Genomic DNA, 23,224 nt, shown 5'->3' with positions numbered 1-23,224 from the left:
TTCATACAAATTTATAATTTTAGTGCAAAATTGAGAAAGTTTTTTGAAAATTTTTTCTTCAATTTTTGTTTATTCATTTTTAAAGACAATTGTAGTTTTTAATGCCTATTTCACTAACTTACTACGCGTCTGTATAGTTCTATAATCACACCGCGCAGAGGAAATGATGCTAGTTTTAATATTAAAAAATATATTTTTTGTAGTGTTTTACGAATGTGGTCGGAAGATTCTCTGCTACTTGCCAGCTATCCTTGTTAATTATTTGTTCTTAATTTTTCTCAGCTACCGAACTATCTTTTTGTTCCGGCACTTTAAAAAATGTGGAAAAACTTTCTTTGGGTGTGTTTTAGTTTCTTTTCTTATTCTTTGTTTTCCACGCAAAATCAGGTTTGAAATAGGGCGAGTTATATATAAGAGATTAAAGCTCTTTCAGTCGTGATTTGAGCTTAAAAGTTTTCCAATTTTTTTTTCTCTGTCGAGAAAAACGGGTTTGAAATTTTCTGATTTTTGGTACATTTCCAATAATCTAATTTCCAGCTGAGAACGTGAGCGTGCAGGCTTACAATGGCTTATTTAAGCTTAATTGAATCCTTGAAAACTTAGTTTTACTCGAGTAAAGTTAGTTTTTGGGAGTTTTCAGGGCCACTTTGGGTATCAAAAATTTCTGCAAAAAAATGAAAATTTAGTAATTTTTTAAATGATTTCTAGAAAAACTGTTTTACAATTAGACTATTTGACTATGACTGTCGAATATGGCCTGAATCCTATTTTTCTGTTTTATCACACCACAGGAAAAATGACACTAATTTGATAAACTAGCGCAGAGGTTTCACTCCTTGTGTTATCAATGCATGCTGTATGATATAATTATACAGGAAAATGGAATGTTAGAACTGATGATTACTTCTTCCGATTAGAGTTCAGGTTGTAAACTAAATTATTTCAGGTGTGTCATGACTGTTGGTTTGCGCAGCTGGCCTCGCAGATTCACCTACAATTGTACAGGAGACCGACGTAACTGATGGATTCTAAAAACTATATTCTCAATTCGAACAATGATCGTACAGGTCTTGCCTCGTCGCTTGCTGTTTATAACGCTGGTGCTAGGCAGGTACAAGTTCCGCAATCGAGTGCAATGGGAAACGCCCCGAGTGAAGTTGCTAAACAGCTTCATTGGACTTCGGCCGGGCCGATTGTGTTAAACTCTAAAATAAGCATTCAAAATCAGTTCAAATTCCCCGAAATAGTGCACCAACCTTCGGCAATTGTCACGATTGACAATACAAACCATTTGCTGCCCTCTCTGTCAGTGGTAAATGTTCTGTCGAAAACTGATTTGACTAACCTGCCGAAACGAGTAGATCTATCAGCATTCAATCTTAAAGGAGTATCTGATTTCTTGGCATCGCATGCTCTGTTCTCTCCAAAAATACAGCAAAAGGGAATAGTTGAAGTGAAGCCGGAAAATGTATCTGAAGCTAGTTCGTCTAATTATCGGTTTGCAAGTAGAAGATCTTCGTCGACATCTGATTGGAGTAATTTGTTCGGCCTAAATGTGCTGGCTAAAGTTGACAATGCTGCTTTCTCTTGTGGGACTATCTGTGAAGTGACTCCAGTTGTTGCTCAACTGCCCGAGGCTATTAGCGTGCAACTCCTTTCACAGTTGATGGGCAAAAAAGTGGTAAGGTTTTCGGTCGGAACCAAGGAGATTCAAATAGTGCAAGATACGATTCCATCGACAAATGAAATTAAAAATGGAACTTGTCTCCTCTTTAATCCTCCGGATTCTAATTTGTTCTATCCCGCGACTGTTCTCGAAAGTAATTATGACTATTTTACAGTGAAGTCTATAGCTAACGAAATTTTTTCGGTACGTGTGAGTAAACTAAGGCTGTACAAAACACCCTGGCAAAAAGATTCCAAGTGGCTGGGAAATAGCAACATCGAGCGAAAGTTAGTATCCGGGGTTCCGTCTCCCGTCAAATTGATAAACGAAGATTCGGTTTTCACTGCTGATGCAGAAATTGAAGAATTAGAAATCTCGAAGTTCGGACAAGAATCTGTCCCAATTCTTTCAAGATCAGTTCCTTCCACTCCTGGTGGCAGATCGGAAAGCTCTCTTTGTGCTCAATTTCAGCCTAATTCGGCCGATCAGAGTAGAAATCAAAGCACTAGTTATTCGGCATCTCAGTTTGATCAGCCGAAGGGGACGATTCAAATAAACAGCCACGGTATCAGGAAGAAATTTAACGGGAAGCAGTGGAGGCGACTTTGCTGCGTCGAAGGCTGCAACAAAGAATCACAAAGACAGGGACTGTGTTCTAGGCACAACACAGAGAAGCGAAACAGGCAGAGTAGCTTGAGTGCTGTATCTTCGCTTAATGATGCGAACAACAGGCACGCTACTTCAGCGACAGTTACTCCTCTGAGCAACGAAAGCTTTGCAAGTAGCGCTCATTCTAGCAGAAGCGACGAGAAAAATGAAATAGCACAGGTGTTGGCCTCTCTTAGGGAAGGAACTGCAAAGATTACACCTTTGCCGCCTAAAATGAGACCGATTAATTGCAGATTGTTCGATACCAGAGGGGGGCGAATGCGAAACTTAAGCGGGGGACCAATGTACCAAACGAAATCGCCGTCCGCTCTTATGTCGCCATTCACAGTGTACAACAGATTCCCACAGATGAGCATGAGCGCTTCGTCAACTCCGGCTTTGCCTGGCTCTCCTGGAAGCGGATTTGTTTACCACTCTCCGGGTTCATATGGAAGTGCTCCAATGAGGCACCTTTCAGGCGAAAATCCTCAGTCTGTCATTGCTAGTCCTTCCAGTCATGCAAGCATTACGCCCCATTTTCACCGTGTAACGTTCCACCCTTCGGGTACAAACGGCAGTTTACACAATGGAAGTAGAGAGTTGTGTGATTCTGGCATTGATATCACTACAAGGACTCCCAGTCCCAATCACAATGATGACAGTTGCTGTTCGCCCAAGAAACGATGTACGGGATCTCCGCCGCTGATAGTTTCCCCCAAACAAAGCTCGAGGCAGAGAAATGTTGGCGTTGTTCACACTCCTACCCCGCTCACTGTTCAACATCGAATGCACAACCAGAAGCCAGTTTCTATTCCAGTTCTGTTTACTTTACAGAGACCAGAACTTTCATCTGGGCCTACCTTTTCTAATTTAAACTCAGATTCCAATGCAGATTCAAATAATTTGACAGACACAAATCTGAAACTACAGCCGCTAGAGCTGTCTTACTTTGGTGCTAGTTCTATTAACGAAAATTCTACAATTCCTGTCAAAATTTATAATCCGGCCAGATCTGAAAATAATCAAAGTTTTACTGATAATGAAGGTTTCAAAGAAGAAAGCGAATCGAATGCGGAAGAAGACGTCGAAGTTTGTCAGAAGGAAAAGGACAACGTGGAAAATCACAATCTGCTGGATCAGGTTGTCATCAAAACCAGAGACAATGTGTTCAAACTGAAGAATGAGGCACAACTTCCGATGAGCGAGGAATCGGAGGATGACGAACCAAACTTGGAAGAACCTGAAAAGTATACTGTTCCTACCAGCTCTCGTACTTCTATGGTCCAAAACAAAGCAGGTATGACAGTTCCAATATAAAACAGTGTTTATCAGTCGTAATCTCCCGATCACCGCAGTTAAATAGGCAATTTGTTTTAGAGGTATTTTTTACACAAAATCAGTTACCAAATTAAACGTCAGATGAATTTCAGGAATCTATTATATTGAAGCCTTTGTAGTCGTGATTCGAACTTAGACGAAAGTTTCCGAAAATATTTTCTAATTATTGAGAAAATAATTGAAATCTTTGCATTAACACAGATTCAATAAACTTTGAGCTGAAAAATGACATCAGTCCTATGTCATTAACCTTGCAATAAGCAAGGGTATTACAATCGGGTACTGGACTTTTTTTCCCGTAAACAACTTTGTCCACAAATTTCAGCATGCATGCAGTACACGCATGTTACTCCAACTCTGCATCCCTATTAGTAATTTTCCATTAAATTCGCAGTTCAATTTTTTAATGGTATTTCTTTGGTATTATTGAATTTGCGACTTCGTCGCTTTCGGTTTCTGTTTGGTCGGCTTAGTTCCGCTTTGAGTTTCCGGTTTTTACCATCCTGCTTAGTTTCCGGTTTTTACTATCCAACTAATTGGCTCATTTGAAGTTTTTTTTCACATTATTGTTGCTTTTAGTGTTCTGATTTACCTCTGCTGTTTGTTTGTAATGTTTTTAACCTTGAAATCGTTTTTGTTTTTATTTTTCGCTGAAAAACTTTATTCTGCCCAAATGAGTTCGGCCTATTTTTATCGGCTTAGTGAACCAATTTTGAGTTGTTTCAAGAGAATAGTATTTTTCATGCCCAACTCTGGATTGCACAAAATGCTAAAAATCCTAATATAAAATATAGTTCAAGTTTTTCCTGACAACAATTTTTTTCGGCGTTTTTGTTTGTTTTCCTTTTTTTGACTTGATATGTTTAGGCCTATATTATATCGGCTTATCAGCCTCATATTGCGTCTTTTGATGAGCGAAAAAAGTTTTTGCGTGCGTTGCGTGTTTGTGTTTTAAGGGCGAGGGGGGGCTGAACGCTGGTGCTTGGCAGGCACAACACAGAGAAGCGAATTGGTCTTAATTTTTTCGGCTTTTTATTTTCCTTTTTTTGTGCTTAATAGGTTTCGGGCTATATTATATCGGCTTAGTTATCTCATATTTTTTCATTTGACAAGCGAATAAAATTTTGAGTCTTTTGAGGGCGAGGGGATTGTATTAACTTTTCATAAGTTATTAACTTGGTACGTTATGTTCCGATGCTATTTTCACATTTTATTGTCTCGGCATGTTTTTGTTTCAAAAATAGCTGATTCATTTAGATAGATCTTGTTTTTTTCGACATTTTTGATTTTTTCTTGTGTTGTATCGCAAGTGGTGTGAAGCTCAGCTTCGCCTCTGTGTTTCAATATCATTTATTGACTAGTTTAGGGATTAAAAAATTCACTTTTATAAGTTAATTAAAGTATAAGTATCTAAATCTTTATATTTGAACCCCTTTTTGCGTCGTCGTGTCTAGCATGATTTATTATTTTTTTAGTACTATCAAATTAAGATTTTGCCTAATTATTTTGCTAAGTTGTATTCTATTTACGATAAGTGCTCAATTTAACAGCATGGCGAGTGAATTCAGTTTCGCATCATGCCTGAACAACTTCTAACCAAGGATGTGTGTTCAGTTGGCGAAATAGTTAGATTAGGGGCGTGCAATATTATGCTTCGGTTGAGTTAGAGGGTGGAAGTTTATAGTTGGTCAGTTCATAAGTGTCTTTTTGTTCATGGCTGATGCACTCAAGAAAATGCCCACTAAGCAGCTGTTACCGCAGAGCGTCACACTTATTAACTCCAGCTGTAGCATCTTGCTGGTAAGAGTTTCTGACTTGTTTATACTTGTTTATAAATGACCGAAGCTGGTGGATTATCCATCAAAACAACTAAATCATGAATTAAAAAGTCTACTTTTGTATGAAGTCCTAACGAATTCAGAATTAATCCCGATGCTCTTTAGCTTTTCCTGTTCAAAGAGTTTTTAAACTAAACCGATGAGTAGCCGAAATTAAAGAATAGTGTAAGAATCTATACTTGAGGTCTGATTTGATGAGTTCGATGCTAGTGTACTTGCGATATCATATCTATGTACATGTATGTTTTCTAATAACAAATACATGTGTGCTAGACTTAAGATGTGCTGTCAGATTTCAAATCCGGGAGAGCATTAAAATCATGTTTTATATCCTCTTACTAGTCTTACTTATAAATGATTGAGTGAAATGTCTATGACCTTTTTAAAGACTTCAGGCTCATTTTATGATTATTTTTTGCTGAAAATGGAAGCGGCGGCAGATGTAAGAAGAGTGAGATAACCTGAAAATTGAGCAGCACCCACTCATTCCGCTTTGTTTGATCTCCTTCCCCCCCCCCCTCTCTCTCTCTCTCTTTCGTCACATATGTATTATTCAGAAGATGCAGGTGAATGACTAGAAATAACAAAATGCAGTGCAGCTCTGAGTTAGTAGGAACTGTTCTTTTGTTTGTTCATAAAATGTGTAGGACGGAGTGAATGAGCTGCTATATGCTTTATCCCTGCTGCCTTTATTTTCCTCTTCCTCCAATGAAGTACTGTAGTTGTAAATGCTCGAGATCTTAGTTTGCGGGGCTGTTCTGAGCTGTGAGTTGCTTCACTGAGTAGGAGCGAGTTGAATTGAAGTGCCTGGAAGATGAAGCAAAGCACATGACTAGAAGGAAGAAGGAATTATAGGAACATTAAAGAGCAGTGTTGATACAAGCCCCATCAATGAGTACACTATAGAAGTTAGTGCTGTTGATGGGGGGGGGGGAGCTATGTGTTGCTCATAGCAGAAGAAACAAATGGCAGAAAATATCTATCTAACCAATATCTAACTTTGATCGGTTAAAAGAATGCCCCCCCCCCCGCTCTCCAATCAATTTAGGGTAATGAAATATGGATGTTATGAAAAGTAACTTTGAGTTTGAATTGTACGGTTGACCCCATATTTTTTTCGGCCATTTCAATCTTTCTGTTGAGGAATTTCCGCGTGCTGATGTTTCCTTCCACTTGTTGGATTAATCATTCGCAAAGTTGATATTTATAATGAGGAAATTGAACCGAGGGACTTCTAGCTTTGAATCCTATTATTTAAAAAAATTACATATTAGGATAGGAAATTAAGGGAACAGAACGGAAGGTCGAATTGTGTAGATAGTCATAATTGTTTTATTGTGTTTCTCAGCTTTACTCGGATACTAGCGAGGAATAATGACTGATGTAACCTGGATTAAAAAGTTTTTTTGTCATGCATGGCCGAATCCGAATTTAGTAAGTCAGCTTCATTCAGCTTCATGCACTTATGATGCAAAAGTTATCTGTACTTCAAATATTTTGAGTAATTCAAGCTCGTTTTTGAATTGTGGTTTTATCTCAGTTACGAATGGTATTGCAGTTTTCATTTTCTGGCAATCGGCTGGGCTATTTACAGGCGTAAACGAACTCTGATAGTGGTAAACGAGCACTGAACAGAACATGCTAAACGAAATTGCTTACCCATACAAGAATAAACAAACCAATTTAGTTATGAAATTAAAACTATTATTGGAGGGATAATCGGACTTCATGCCATATCACCTTCAAGTAGATCTTAAAAAGAATGATACTGTCAAGCTGCAAGAAAATCTTCGCTTAGATTGTTTGCTTCAGTAAACCGCCCTTGACCGGCTCTTACGGCTATTTTTAAATTGATTTTGCCATTTAATTCAACTGAAAATTGATCAGTATCAAATTTTGAAACAAATATAACCGGTTACTGTGCAAGTAGCAATGTTCCGACTATAGTCTTCAAAAATACAAAAAAAAGAGTTTTTTTTTCAAATTGTCGTTTTTTTTCTGCGTGGTGTGAAAAAAAGATTTGAATGAAAAAACGAATATAGGAATATTCGACAGTCATAGTAAAATAGTTCAATTGGAAAGTTTTTGTAGAAAATTGAAAAATGATTAGAAAACGAGAAAAAAAATTTTTTGCAGAAATTTTTTGAATTTTTCAAGTTATTGATTCCCAAATTGGCGCTAAAAACTCCTAAAATTAATTTTACTTAGAAAAAAATCTAATTGAATGTTCTGTAGTTTGTATAATTACTATGTCTGATTTTGAATATATATTTTTTCGATTAAACGGTTGCGGCTTATCTAATATCGTTTTAGTCTCGTCATATTGTGTAGTTTCGAGGGCAAAATATATTCCTATGATTTGACTCTTTTGATTTCTTTTGAAAATGGTTTATTTCCCTTATAAAAAGGAAGGCAAATTCCGTATCAAACAGAAAAAGTGTAAAACTCACGAAAAACGTGATCGACTTCTAGTTTCGAAAGTGGAATTTAACTTTCAGATTTCCCAGCGAAATAAAAACTTTCTTATTAGTCCAGTTTTCTCAAATTGGGTTAATTTATCATAAAGTGTCCATCAAAATTGGTTCTAGAAATTCAGAGAGCTTTAAGGCCACCTTTTTTTCTTTGAAATTGAAAGTTGAGACAGTATTTTTTTTTAATTGCGTTCATTGACTCTTTTTCCATTTGTCTGTTGGCTATGTTCAGAAATTAAGTTTCAGGGCAAATATATATATTGATCTAATTATGGGAAAAAATTAAGACAAAATTTAAATATGAATGATAATTTACGTAATAACAAAATAAATAATCTATTCTAAATGAAAATTTTTGTCAAGTTATATTTTCTGTGCGCCTATTTGAAATGCATGTTATACATAAGCAACTTTCAAAAGTAAAACATGGCTAGGGGGGGACTCTCCAGTAGGGCACTTAAAAGGGGATTGTACGGTTGAATCGCGATACCGGAGAAGTTTGAAGTATGCTCTATTTACTTGATTCGATTGGAATTTTTTTTAAAGATATGTGCGAGAATTCGATTCTGATAGTCATTTCGTGATGGTATATTTTACGTCAATGTCTCTTTGTCCACATTTCAGATGATATATTTCATTAATATTTCTTCGTTCATATTTCTGCGCTGCTTTTGTTTTTGTAAGAAGTTGAGGCTCATAGTCGCTTTACGTGGTTTCGTGAGCCAAATGTGTTGAGCTTACTTACTAACTACAATTGTAGTACAAGCATAGGATAGGACGTGCTCTGAATACCATAAGCAAGATGAAACCTTCTTGACCTTGTCTTCTGAGACGGAAAAGAGCTGAAGTGATGGTATTCATTTTCATCTTTTTTGAGAAATTGGCCGAGAGAAATTGGCCTTTCAATCTGAGAAATTGGCAGATCCTCTTTTGTTGACCACTGAGAAGAGAGAAGAGACTCTTTTTTCTTGTCATCGTCCTCGTCACCTCCCCCCCCCCCCCCCCTCGATTTCTCCAATTGGAAGAATGGACCTATGGATTGATGAGATGTTTTGAGTCAAATGGGAGCTCTAGTAATATGTAGCTGCTGTTGCAGTTGCTACTAGCTGTGCTGCTGCTCTGCTACTGGCCTGGATTTGCTAAGGCTAGATAGATCTAGGAGAGAGAGTAAAGACGGAACAGATGACACACAATCACAAACATGAGTAGCATTAGTAGTCTTAGTCTTAAAAGGAGAGCCACTCTAGTTCAAGACGCAAACAGCGCTGCTTAATCATTCATTACATTTGTATTTCAGCTCGAACAAACTTTGTTTTCTTTTCTTGCACTACAATTTTCACTCCTTGAGACATAAAACTTGAATTTATCTCGTAAAATTTATCTCGAAAAATTGACAGAAATATTTGTGAAATATTTTTGTGGCAAAAGTAGGTTTTTATTGTAAATTGGAAAGATTGAGATATAGATTGTTCTGAATTGAATCAACCCTTTGTTTATTCCGATTAATTTGATTCAACCTTTATTTTTTTATTCTGGTAGCAGTAATTTCTATTTAAAATAATAAAACAATAATAGAATAACAGCAACAAATCCAGTGAGCCACCTTTGCTGCTGTGAGCATCAAAAGAATTTGTCAATCAACTTGGAAATAATAATTTGTACTGGGTCCAAATCACAAAATAGCACTTCAAAGCTGCGATAATTTCATTCTAACCCAGATATTTTCCCAGGCATTTATTATTATTATTTTTTTCAATCCGAGGAAAGAATGGAAACCATTTCCGCTGCTGAAGTTAGGTGAAGAGGCGTATACACTAGTTGCATTTGTTGCGAGCAAAAATAGCCCAAAATTTAATCCAAAATCGAACTGATTAAAAAGAAATACACGAGCTCAGAATCGAATTTTCATCCTATTAAGCCCAGTTCAGTTCAGCGGGATAAGGAAAAGGAAGTAAATGAAAACAAGAACCCTTTTTGTGCGTTTGACACGAAAAGCCCTCGCATTGCAATTTGCATTCTAAATTCTCCTAGCATTTCAATCTAATTTTGACTCGCTGATTTCAAGTTAAGTTGGACGGCCCCAGACTTACTTGCTTGTGTTGCGGCAGTATTAGTGAATTGTCGGGTCAGTTGCGGTTGAATTGGATTTCCTTCTCAATTTGATGTAAATTTAAATAGTTCAGTCGTCTTCTTTTCTCAGTTCTTATTGAAGCAATTTATAAAAAATACCTGTCTTCATTCTTAATTCTCATTTAGTTTTCATTTTACTCATTAATTTCTATTGTTTGATATTATTTTATTCTTTACTTTTCTTTGTCTATATTTTACTTTCTGACTGATAGAAAGAGCAAGAGCTCGTTTTTCGTGATTTTGCCGAAGTATGAAAATTGTTCTGATTCTGTTTTTTTTTAATATTTCAAATGCAATCTTTTCGTTTTCTCGTTCGTTTTCTGTAGCTCGTTTTAGTAGGAAACGTCAACTACTGGGTGAATTTTACGACAATGTACAATAACTTGGTATCTCTTCGTTCTGTGATGTCTGAATGACCTGCGGCAGGTTTCTGTAATTCAATCTTCGGTACAAGTATGACAGTCGGGTCTCTTAGGATAAAGATGGGTCCCTGAAGAAAATTAAGATGGGTCCCCGATCGATCGTAAATAAATTATTTCTTAAGGAAAACCGAGTGGTGTTAGCCCCAGTCAAGCCTGGGCCTAGATTCAATTATGAATTATCCGCAATAAGCTTTTATCGAATTAACTAAAGATAATTTACAAATCGATAACCGGACTGTGGCTGATTATGTAGCAGCCTTCGATTGATTAACAAGGCCTCAATCGGTTGTCGATTAGCACTCGGTAAATCGCACATCCTTATTATGTGGTAAACGTTTTTTTTTTTTTTTTTTTACAAATTAGGCATTTCGAATTTTTCTATCTCTGCCCATACCATAAAATGAACTTATCAAGGTACAAGTATGATAGTTGAGTCTCGCAATTTTTTTGACGTCTTCAAAAACACAGATGAGCAAATGCGAAACATGTTTTCGAAGTTTTTAAGGCCTAAAAATTTTTGTTCAGGGACGCATCTTAATTTTTGGGACCCAATTATCATACTTGTACCCTTATCTGGAATGATGGGAGCTCTAGGCATTTTGGCGAAAGTCTTGGTTACTCTTTAAGGACCTGTCTCTCATTGTGGTACATCCGGCTCGCGCTCTCCGTTCTAAAACAGTTTGTTTTGACGTCAGCCGTGCGTTTAGAAGATTTTTAGATTTATTCAGCCAGTAATGGCTGTTGCAAAAGAGTACCGAAGAGGGGCCCATTAAGTGGTGTAAGGGTTCATTTCTCCAGGATGACGTACAACGCATCCTAAAAATCTCCAACTGACTACAAGTAGTTTTGTTTTTTTTTTGTAAAAAAAAAGTTTTTTCATGCCTATTTTGTCGATGAACGTAGTGAAGACTTTTATATAGGTCGTGATGATTGTTTTTTCAGGAAAAAGTCTTACAATTTGTTCAAGCGGCTCGACTTCTGATTAGTTTTTAACATCAGTTCATTACTTTGTTAAAAGGAAGGCAAGCTCCACTATCGAACAGTAAAAGAGTAAAGGTCACAAAAGTGTGATTGACTTCTAGTTTCGAAACTGTATGTTAATTTTCAGATTTCTCAGCAGAATTTACACATTGATCCAGTTTTCTTAAATTGGATTATTTTTTAAATCAAAAATCTGTCAACCAAAATAGGTTCTAGAAATTCAAAGAGCTTTAAGGTCATCTGTTTTTCTCTTTGAAGTTCGAAAGTTGAGAATTTTTTCCAAAAAAAAAACAAGGCAGTTTTTTTTCGGTTTAATTGCGTTCATTGATTTATTTCCAGCTGTCTGTTGGCTATGCTCAAAAATTAAGCTTGAAGGCAACTATTTTTCTCTTTGAAGTTCGAAAATTGATAATTTTTTCCAAAAAAAAAACAAGGCAGTTTTTTTTCGTTCGTTGATTCATTTCCAGCTGTCTGTTGGCTATGTTCAGAAATTAAGCTTGAGGGCAAAAATATATTGATCAATTATGAGAAAAAACTAAACGATGTTTTGCGGAATTAACAAATTTATTTCTTGAAATTAAAAGGCTCTCAAACCATTTTTTTTGCTCTATCGGCTCGTTTCCAACTGTGTGTTGGCAATGTTTTGTTTAAAAGTTTAATTTTCATAGTAAGTTTTTAAGAGGAGCTCAAAATACGCACCAGGAGAATGAAACAAACTTGTTCACTTAAAATTAGCCAAGATTAATTCTCAAAATTCATTCAAAAGATCAAATTTGAAATAAAAACTGCGCATTGATACTCTCTGATGTCGAAAAAGGCAGACAAAAAAATTTAATGAAAAATTTTTGTGATAATTATCTCTTTGAAGTTGACGAAAACACGTTCAGTCTTGCGTTTTCAATTTTCTGGAAAGCTTGATTACAATTTTGATGTTCCTTTTTTTCCTTTCAAAGCTTCACTTCTTAGGTATCAGCCTAATTCTTGTCGAATATTAATAGGTCGGAAATGAAATCAATTTATTTTCTAATATAGTTATAGGATAGATAGGGTTTTTGTCCGAATGAACACCTAATCAAAGCAATTATTGCATGCTCCCTGTCTGTTCGCGTTCGCTATGTTAGTACTTTTCAATTTTGCAAATGACACTTCTAATTTCACAATTTTTTGCGGGATACAATGAAACGTTTCAGATCATCAATTTCGAAGCAGTTCTCAGATTTTTCGTTGAATTGTGCAAACTGAAAGCTGTTTCGTGGCAGATGATTATCTACAAATCTACAAGAAGCAAAGAATCAACCGTACTGTTCCTCATCCCCCCCCCCCCCCCCCCCCCCCCCAATTGCTTGGGGGGGGGGGATTGAGAAAATGCAAATTTTTCCAGATAACTTTGAGAAAATGTTATATCGGTAGGGCGAAAACGAAAATTCGTAACTTGCCACAGTTCCTAAGATGCGACAATTCGTAACAGGCGCTTAATCTACTGTTACGATTTATTGCCTGTACGAATTGTCCGCTGTTACGAATTGTCGCCTCACGTTTATATCACCTACTTAACAAATTTAAGTGTCCAAACATAATTGAAATAGTACGGTTAATCCGAAACGAAATGTTAAAATTGATAGAGTGAACCCTTCTCTTTTTCGCCATGGCAACGTTCAACAGTTCCCAAATAAGAGGCGGATTTCGAATTTTCTCAAGGGGAAATTTGCAAAAAAATTTAAAATTTTTAGGTCGAGCAAGTTGACCAAATGCTCTTCACCTGTTTTTTGAAAGGGTTTCGACCCTTTAGGTTGTCAGGGGATCAATCCCTGAGGGGGACAAATATTTTCATTTTTTGAACTGCATTTTTTGTGCACTCGTATGTCTTTGATGCGTGAGTTTTTCGTCAACTTTAACTGAGAAAAGTTTTTTTTAGCAGTCAGGTGAAATTTTGCCGTTTTTTCATGTCGTTTGCTCCAAAACTTTTGCCAACCAAAAGGTGTCATCGTCTATGTGGTCTTTTCATCAAACTTTTTTCTCAAAGTGATATAAAAAATAAGTAAAATTAAGTTTGCATTCTTCGATAAGTTTATGGTAGAGCTTCCTTTCGAAAATTTTCTTGAAATGAGATGCCTTATGTGTTTATGAAGTATTCTTAGGCAACCATTAAGTTACTAACAAATAGATTAATACGTCAATTAATGGGCGCTAAGTAGAAAGAGACCATACAATAGAACAAACGGGCCAGGGAACTGTTTGTTAAGCTTAATATCCGGACGCCATATCTGGACTGCTTTTGATGAAGTGGATGCTTGCTTAATGCGTCAATCGCTTTTTGCTCTCTCTGAGTTGTTTTGATAAGATAAACGAAAACGCAAGCTGACCTAGAAGCTTGTCAAGTATCAAACATTGAGTCAAAACAAAGCACACTTAGCTTTTCTTTCTTGGGGTTCCGTTCCGGCTGGACCTGGACAAAAACGCCAGTTCTTTCGAGACATTTAGGGAACCAGGAAGTGACCCACGCAGCGCTGAACAATCTTATTCCTATAACTTGTTCACAAGTCAACATAACTTACTAGCCTCGCATCGCATGACTCGTAGAAAACTGTGATATTGTGTCTAGACTACATCAATACATAGAGCTCCAATCTAGAATTGTTCGAAACGAGTCATCGTAATCGGCAAGATCATAAGATTTCGTAGCGGTTATTTGTAATAAGACTGATTCACATTGATAGCGGCGGTTGTCATATCAGCAACGAACGACCTATTACTTCTAATTTATTGAGCTTCGTTGATAGGCTAAATAATATAACTTGAAGTGAAACAGAATCAGAACATTTTATTGGTCTTTGCAGAAACAAAACAAGAGGTTAAAGCACAATATTAATGATCAAGAATACCTCTGCTTAAGTTTAAGTTTATCCTATTTGCCGATTTCCCTCGCCATTGTCAAATTATTCATCTACAATGTTAGCAAGTAAGTTGTAATTAAAGTTTTTGTCTTTCGATGGATTTTTTTAAAATTTATTCACGAGAGGAAAAACAGCATAAACGATGTTCAGGCCTATATAGAACTGCTTTTGGGTTCCTTGCATAGTTCAGTTTATCTATGTACAAAGGTAAATCTGAAAATTAATCTTTAATTAATTAACCTTCGGGTTAGGCCTCTGGCTGGTTAACTAAAAAGGAAGAGACCCAAATATACAAGCTGTTTATTGAGACTCGCTGGCTGTTGTGCTGCTGATTCAGATATTTTCTTTGGTAATTTTTCTGTACCTGGTAATGTTTTCTCACTCTCAGTTCTCTAGCTCGGATCTATGAACCAAAAATATACCGGATGAGGCAAATAACCACTTTTTTGTGGCTCGTCAAGTTAATTAGAATTTTGTTTAAGAATAGGTTTGTAAGTTGTTGTATGACTAATTTTTTGCTTTGTTTTAGTGTGGCTTAATGCGCATCCAGAGCAGGCCTCGATATACCCCTGGCACGTTCTGGTTCCCTTCTTCAACCGATGTGACCTTAGTGAACCTTCAGAACGAGGAAACCAACAAACGCAGAGCACAAACAGCGCAGGAGTTGCAGCGCCTCACAGACCGTCGGGATCTGTGTCTACAGAACAGAACCAAATGAACGGAGTGATGATGAATGGACATTCTGTTATTGGTCAGTCCTCATCGGGTAGTAGTGTTCAGACAGCAGTAGATAGTGGAGGTAGCGGAGGAGTGATAGAATGCAACACTGCAGTTATGGACGGCGTGGATCCCACAGGGGCTGTCTCGGACTGTATGTCGACAGATCCAGGCACAGGAAACACGCAGCAGGACCTTACAGATACAAGTGAGTGTATTTTTTTTATAGAAATTTCAATACTGTAGACCCTTTTAAAAAGGTACAAATCTGATTATTGGGTCGTCCCTGTAAAAAGCAAGTATGAATGATGGGTCGGTTAAAAGAACTTACTGTTACCCAAAATTTTAAGGCCAATAAAATTTTCTCTTGAGTGATAATTCTATATTTCGAGGACCTAACAGTCATACTTGTACCTTTTTAAGTATTGAATTTTGTACTATAAGCGCATAGCTGGCTGACTCGGTGTCTTAACCATTTCGCTTTTTTAACCTTGCATAAAGAGCATATTGATTGTTTTTAGGATTGTACCACAGCATTTAAATAGTTGCTGGTCAGTGATTCAATTTACCTGGTTCCCTAAATTTCAACTGGGTAATTGGAGGTAATTCATTGATCAAAATCAGCGTTCTAGTGGTACACTGTGTTTGACTGTGAAGTAGCAGGTTTTTTTTTTTTTTTTTTTTTTTTTTTTTTTTTTAGCCCCCGGCCTGCTCAGTGCAGGACCAACCGTGGGGGAGGGGGAGATGTCATCCATTTTGCCGCAGCCGGTCCCACCTTGAGTAGGCGGATGACACTGGGACCCCTCCAGCCGTGACCGAAGTGAAGTAGCAGGTCATGGGTTCGAGTCCTCTATTTGCGAACTCCAGATCTGCAAATATCTGATTCTTAAAAAACTGATTTTTATCTGTTGTTCCAGTGAATGAGGTTGATGAGTCACATTCTTCCACCCTCGCTAAGTCTGGCTCGCCCCTGGACGTGAGCATGCAGTCTGCGGAACAGGCGCGCCAGCTGCTCCTCAGTAGGAGACCTCTGGTCGGCTTCGGAGTGGACCTCCCAGCCGATGGATGTTCTTCTTCGATCGGAGCCATCAAAAGACGCAGTTTCTCAACCAGTTGTATAAACAATCGCAAAAAGGTATTTTGATGCCAATTGGATATTTACTTTTTCAATCGAAAAATGAAGGTCGATTTTTCCTCCCGTAATTGCAAAGATATTTTCTCCCCAATCGAGGAAGAAGAGGTCAATTCTTTTTCTTACCTCGATAATATTGATGTTTTTTTTTAAAGAAAAATAACTGAACAGAAGAAAAGTTAGTTTATTTGACCAATGAAATTTATATTTGGGTTAGTTTTTTCAAGTATTAAGACTATTTATTCACGAGGGAAAGGATCAAACCGATGTTGTTCCACGGCTTAAGAACTACTGCATTTTCTGGCTGAATTTCTGGGCTGAGAATTATTGGCTCGCCGGCAGACAACGTACATGGATCAGTTTTGATACCATTCGGTGAATGCACTAGGATAATAGTTCCTAATTTTATAAAGATGGACCTTATAGGTTTTGTCATAAAATCTGGTTGATGAAATGAAATTAATAAACACTAATTTGTGTTGTTGTGTAATTAGGGATCGAAGTCTAGTGCGGAGGATAGGTCGCATCTGACGGGTTCCGAGGAGAAGATTCCGCGACCGATGAATGCGTTCATGGTGTTCAGCAAGCGGCAGAGACAGCGAGTGCAAGAGGAGAACAAAGGCCTGGACAACAGGGAAATATCACGGAAGCTGGGAGAAATGTGGTACTCGTTGCCAGAGGACGAGAAGCAGTCCTATCAGAAGCTTGCCCAAGAGGTACACTCATAGATATCATTAGCGCCGACTTTTTCTTTTCTCTAAGACTGTTCTTTCATAGTCGTATTCGAACGTATTAGCTGTCATGAATGAAAATGTAAGAAAGTTATACAAAAAATAAAATGGTAATTAGAAAACAGATCAAATTTAACGGACGAAATTGCGGTTTTTGAGCTTTTATGAGTCTGATAGATTTTAAGATCTAAAATTAAAGTTTTTTTTTACAGATCAAAGAAAAATTCAAAGAGAAATACCCAGACATGCGCTACTCCTCAGCTAAAAAAGAAAAGCGAAAATCGAAGAGTGGAAGCAAGTTGGCTGAAGACGATTTGAACCAAGAAGCATCTACGAACAGTGGCAAGCAACCAAACGTGCAACTCTACTCTTCGAAACAAAGCGAACAGTTCAATCCGGCTACGCCTCAAGGACGATCGCAGTCGGTGTTAAGTGTCGATGGAGATGACGTAGATGGACTGCCCAATGTTGATTTTGACGATGATGACGTAATAGTCGATGACGTAACATCTTCAAGTACACCGAAGCTCAATGGGAACTCATCTCGAGTACCGACTGAGAGTCTTGCCGATATCAAAGCAAAGGAGTTCCAAAGAATGAGGAGCAGCAGTTATGGAGGAGGGCCTTTATCTTCTCTGCAACAGATGAACGCGGCCGCCGCATCCTACGCTGCAGCTGCTAACCCCCTGGCAATGTCTTCCTTTCTGGGACTCCATCAAATGGGACTACAGAACCAGTTGGTGAGTCAGATGCAGTCGGCAACCAATGATATCTACATGAGAGCTTTGCTCCAGTCCGTGGCCTCTGCATCATTGCCTAAAACTGCATCCGAGTTACTAACCGGAAGCTCCAAAGCATTCAACGATTCCATGCCTTACTTTCCCAATCAGTTAACTTCTTCTGCCAGTTCGCTGTCTGCAGCTAGCTTGCTCAACGCCGGTTTATTTGGAGAGCCTTCGGCTAAACGTAGCGCTAACCATCTGAACGCCAGTCCAGCTGTAGATGCAACACTGGGCATGGGTCTACCGCAGTACAAACCACTCGCCGACCATACTGCGTCGATGTTGCAACGAGCAGAAAACTTGAGTTTGCCGAGGACTAGTAGGACCTACTCGGTTGATAGCAGCAGTAACATCAACAGAAGTAGCGGTTCGCTTTTGTCTCAGCAACTAGGAACATCTAAACTGTCTCAGACATATAGTCAGATGGCCAGAACTGACAAAGAGCGAGAGGCTCATTCTCGCGGCGTTTCCATGTCTCTCAGCGACTCACACAGGAAATGTGATCAGACTAGCTCTGGGTATTCACACATGGTGAACACGCCCTGTCCTACAGGTTTGCTTACGTTTGCGAAGCCTTACAACCCAAGGACGCTCTACGGGGACAGAAAGTCATCCTCAGTTGGCCTGGAGAACTCTGCTTCAAATTCTAGAGCAGTGAGTCACCATTTCAACGCCAATTACTTGATCGCTAATAAATCTGCGTTGTTTTCTAGCAAAGCTTTATCGGCAAGATTGTGTGATCGTAGTGGATTCTGCCAATTAGGGGGAATCTTGAGTGGGGATTGGGAAATATCATGAGCTGGCCAACTTAAGATAAAATAAGATAGCATCAGTTTGATCATTATCTTATTTGATCATAAGAGGACAAGTTAGGCATTCTTCAGATTTGTTGTACTTGAGTAAATTTTATTTTTGTCTAGCTGGCGATGGAAATCGACGACTCTGAAATTTCCATCAAGTCATCGTCTCACACCAAACAACCCTCCTCTCGCTCGCCCAAAGGCTCAAACAAGGGTTTCATATCAGACAGTCCCAGTAGCTGCAGCACCAGTTGTACTTCCGCTGAACCCAATGGATCCCGAATTGTGAAGGCGCCCCTTGCAAACGTACCATGCACAAGACCTGCAGGTGTGAAACAAACGAAGCAGCAGAGTGTCGAATCCTCGCCAAAAGTATGTTTCGTTATCTTGAATGTTAGAAAAAAATCACCTCCGTTTCTGGGCCCAATGACTCGACTCGATCAGTAATCTTTAATTGCCAATTAAATGAAGAGTTGGTGTTAATTGCAGGGGTGGATCTAATATTTTCTCGAAAAATTTTTGATTGCGTTTCGATTAATTAATAACATATTCAATAAAAGGATAGCCGGTTACTGTGCAAGTAGCACAGAATGTTCCGACCATAGTCTTAAAAAATACAAAAAAAATTCAAGTCCGTTTCGTTTTTTCTGCGTGGTGCGATAAAAGGATCTGAATGAAAAACTAGAACTTAGGCATATGCGACCGTCACAGTAAAATAGGCAAATTGGAAAACAGTTTTTGTGGAAAAATGAGTAGAAAAACAAAAAAGTCATTAAAAATCTGAAAATTTCGCTGAAAATCGCGTTATAAAACTTCAAAAACTAATTTTACTCGAGTGAAACTAAAATTAGGCACAAATAAGCTATTGTAAACGGCCTAAATTAAGCATAAAAAGCCTGGTCGCTCGATTTCTTCGCTCGAAATTAGACCAAAAATCAAAAAGTTCAAACGGGTTTTACTCAATTTTTTTTGAATGTCGTTCGAATCACGACTGAAAGGGCTTTATTATGATATATCACTCAACACAGTCCGATTATTATTTTTGGTAGCTGATTTTGCGCGGAAAACAAAAAATTCAAAACACAACCGAATACTAAGTTCCTCCCCATTTTCAACGGTCGGAACAAAAACTGAATACCCAAATACAAAATTCCTCCCCATTTTCAATGATCTAAACAAGGATAGCCGGTTGCTGTACAAATAGCAAGCACAGAATGTTCCGACCATAGTCCCAAAAAAATCAAAAAAGTTTTTTTCTCAATTCTTTTTAAATTACTGTCGGTTTTAGGGTACAAGTTGGTTTTTCATTTGAAAAATTTAAAGTTTGCTAAATGCTGCTACGTGCATGTCTTAATTGTTGATTTTTTGAACCACAAGTGTTATGGGCGGCCGATCTGAGTGTATAAAGAATACTATTTCTATAAGAGTTCTATTTCAGGACTGCAAAGGAATGAACGAATCAGAGATGGAAGACGAGTTAATAGAAGTGGACCACGAGCCCCAAGATCTTCGAATGAATACAACGGTGACACAGCAACAGCAGGAAAAGGGGGGCGATTTGTCGGACAAGTCTAAGCAGGAAGTGACTGTGAGCTTCAGAAACCAAAATGCAAATGTTGAAAAGTGAGAAATAGATTCAAATTTTCATAATAGGATGTAAGTCGTAAAAATCTCACTTCGTTTCGGTTGATAAGTCAATTGTGGTAAGGTTCGTTGGAATTTGTTTAATGCGAACTGTCTGGAATTTGTACATATCAAATGAAATACAGAGGATGAAGATTCTACTGTGATAGACAACTTTGAGTATGTCAAAAATTGACTGGTCAGTATTAATATTTGACCATGGAATTTGTTCTGCTGCCAGGATGTTGGAGGAAGTGGACTTTACAACCAAGTTCTCCAAACTGCCAGGGAGGTCTTCGAGGACGATGTTGGGGGATCTGAACAAGCAGATTGCAGACACTGTCACCGTGGACTCCCTCTACCCTCGAAAACGAAGAGGATCTTACCAAGGTACTCTTCGTTCCATGTCTTCAGCGCAAGTGAGAGGAGATACCTGAGAGACTTTCCCCATAACAGCTGAAACGTTGCTGCTGTTATTGGAAAGATGACTATTTCTACTATTATCAATTACTAAGTCAGAAATAACTCTTCAATAAGTAACTCTTCTAAATAGCCATTCATTGAAGTAAGAAAAGATTATATCAAATCTCAAAAAGCATTGAAATTAGTAATCGGGATCCGAAAAAAGCAAAATCTAGTAATTGGGACTTTTACATTATTCTTTTCCAGCAGCGGGTGTTGATGCGAGAAGTGAGGTGGCATGCGGATCCGGCGATGAAATGCAGAGGAAGCAGTCCACTTCTGGAAACATGGCATCCACTGCAGCTTCTGTGGCGCTAACCGAAAATGTTAAACAGATGACTCCGTTGGCCGACTCCAATGGAATGCCAGGTAACGTAACACTAAAGTTTAATCGTTTGAAACTCGGTGATTATTAATATTTTATTTACGCATTGTCATCAAACAATTTTATGGAATAGTCATTACTCAACGTTGTGATCTGCTTTCAGTGGACGAAAAGAACAACGGAAAGCCAAATGGAGCCAGCGCGAACTCGAACAAACTTTTGACTAGGCGAAGGGCGATTGCGTTTGAATTGATCTCGAAGGAGCTCTACCCGAATGGTAAATTATCCTTATTACGTAAATGATATAGTAAAGTTTTGACAATTTTTAAGAGTAATAAACTTAGTGGAGACTCTTATATAGGTTTTTCTGATTTTTTTTTCAGGAAAAAGTCTTTAAAATGTGTTCACGCTCAATTTTGATTTTTCGCGGTTTGACTTGTGATTTTTTTTAAAGTTCATTGCATTTCTTTTGCTAAAAGGAAGGCAAACTCCACTATCGAACAGCAGAAGGGTAAAGGTCACAAAAAATGTGATCGACGTCTAATTTCGAAAATGGAAATTAATTATCAGATTTCCCAGCGAAATAAAAGTTTTACCTATTGATCCAGTTTTGTCAAAATGGGTTAATTTTAACAAAAAATTGTCCATCATAAATTGTTCTACAATTTCAAAGAGCTTTAAGGCTATCTATTTTTTTCTTCGAAATTCAAAAGTTGGAGATTTTTGAAAAAAAACAAGTTAGATTGTTTTTCTATGGAAAATTCCGACTGTCAGGTGGCTATGTTTTTTGTTTCGACGAATTTGATTAGCCGAGTCCTCCTTAGACATTAAAGAGACGACGAATTTTGATTTCAGACAACGTGATCAACGAGTGGTTCCAGCGCAACCACCAGCTGTTCGGCAGTCGCGAGAGATTCCTGAAGGTATTGAGAGAAGTGAGACAGCAGTACATGAAGCAGACAAGAGCCGCCATTAACGGAGGATCCTCCTCAGCATCCATAGCATCCGGTGCTTCTTCTACTGTAGCCACAAACAGTGCACAGGGGTCAGCTACCAAGGAAAACAAAGAACTGAACCAGATGAAATCGCCTCTTGTAGCTTCGAACAGCGACGCCTGATCGAACAGGACTGGCAAGAAATAAAACAGATAAAACAAGCAAACAAAAAACCGAGGGTCAAAGACCCAACTGATGAAATACAGTGCATCTTTGGTATCTCGGGAAATCATAACAGAGTTGAAATTGAGCCCTGATCATTGCTAATTAGTTGGCGATTTCAGAATGCGTTTAAGTTTGATGCACTGTATTTTTGTTTTAACTTATTAGATTCGATAAGCCTTTTCCCACAGTGTTTCGATTCTTAACCCACAAATATTTCTTAATACATTTTACTTTCTGTAGTTTTCCCCCTCTACGGCGCCTGTTAACACATTTGCACCCCTATAAAGGCGTAATTCACATGGTAAGCATACGCGAATATCAAGGAATTCCCTGCAATATGGGGTAGTGGTAATCATTAAGATTGGCGAAGCCTAGAAATCCTGGGGGTACGCCTGTTTTGAAGGTGTTCTCGACTATTAAAATTCACGCTGAACATGATGACCTTAAGTTGAAATGCAACCTTGAAGCGCATCCAGTTAATAGAATAGATTGATACTTTTTTGATCAATCTTCTTCATTTTGTGAAAGTGGACCAATAAAATTTAGAAGTCGATGAACGTAGTTCAGACTCATAGATCGTGATGATTTTTTGTTTCGAAACTCCACTATCGAAACGCAAGTGTAAAGGTAGGGTGGCCAGTACACTCAGTTCCAAATCCGTTCCTTGACTCTTTTCCAACTTTCTGTGGGTTTTATTTTGAAACTTGAGGTCTAGCTTCGTTTTCAAGTTTTTTTTGGTGTCGGACATTCTAACTTGCCTTTGAAATAGTTAATTGTTTCGAAGCTTCAAAAAAAATGAAATTAAAACTTGAACGATAAATTGAACTTTGATTAACTTAGGATTTCTCTTTAAAATATATGCGATCTCGATAAATAAGCCTCAGTGCAACCCTTCGACAAGATTCAAATAAGCTTGAGACAAGATTAGAGAGGAAAAATTGGAAAATGATCTCCTACAGAGAGTTGAATGATGAACTACAGACGGCAAAAACGTTTTCGTTTGAGGGAAACCCATTTCAAATGAAAGAAGTTTTCAATGGAAATTTAAAAGTTTTTGCTGTGTATGCGAAGTTCAAAAGATCTGTGAACTTTTTCCATTTCGGA

General features: G+C 37.9%; 1 protein-coding gene across 2 annotated transcripts; it reads left to right on the top strand.

Moving 5' to 3' along the window:
* The first annotated feature begins 950 nt into the window (after positions 1-950).
* LOC134851904 (uncharacterized) lies at positions 951-22,355 on the top strand. Of its 2 annotated transcripts, none has more exons than XM_063868182.1 (11): positions 951-3,611; positions 14,918-15,313; positions 16,023-16,240; positions 16,732-16,953; positions 17,181-18,404; positions 18,671-18,922; positions 19,989-20,173; positions 20,415-20,563; positions 20,843-21,004; positions 21,124-21,237; positions 21,816-22,355. In XM_063868182.1, the coding sequence occupies exons 1-11, from the start codon at positions 1,022-1,024 to the stop codon at positions 22,076-22,078; spliced, it is 5,775 nt and encodes a 1,924-aa protein (XP_063724252.1). In that variant the 5' UTR covers positions 951-1,021; the 3' UTR covers positions 22,079-22,355. The 2 variants fall into 2 exon arrangements, with proteins under 2 accessions (XP_063724252.1, XP_063724260.1); XM_063868190.1 differs by lacking the exon at positions 951-3,611 and adding an exon at positions 13,633-14,453 and having other exon boundaries at positions 21,816-22,352.
* The last annotated feature ends 869 nt before the right edge of the window (positions 22,356-23,224 follow it).

Source organism: Symsagittifera roscoffensis, chromosome 1, assembly GCF_963678635.1.
Source record: "Symsagittifera roscoffensis chromosome 1, txSymRosc1.1, whole genome shotgun sequence".
Taxonomy (NCBI): domain Eukaryota; kingdom Metazoa; phylum Xenacoelomorpha; order Acoela; family Convolutidae; genus Symsagittifera; species Symsagittifera roscoffensis.
The sequence above is the reverse complement of the archived record's forward strand: the minus strand, read 5'-3'. Positions and strand labels throughout refer to the sequence as shown.

What these genes read in the sequence shown, in the direction of transcription:
- LOC134851904 (XM_063868182.1), top strand. Translation starts at nt 1,022, where the DNA reads ATGGATTCTAAAAACTATATTCTCAATTCGAACAATGATCGTACAGGT. An exon ending in ATCAGAAGCTTGCCCAAGAG is followed by an intron (nt 16,954 to 17,180) that starts GTACACTCATAG and finishes TTTTTTTTACAG; the next exon opens with ATCAAAGAAAAATTCAAAGA. An exon ending in CGACTCCAATGGAATGCCAG is followed by an intron (nt 21,005 to 21,123) that starts GTAACGTAACAC and finishes ATCTGCTTTCAG; the next exon opens with TGGACGAAAAGAACAACGGA.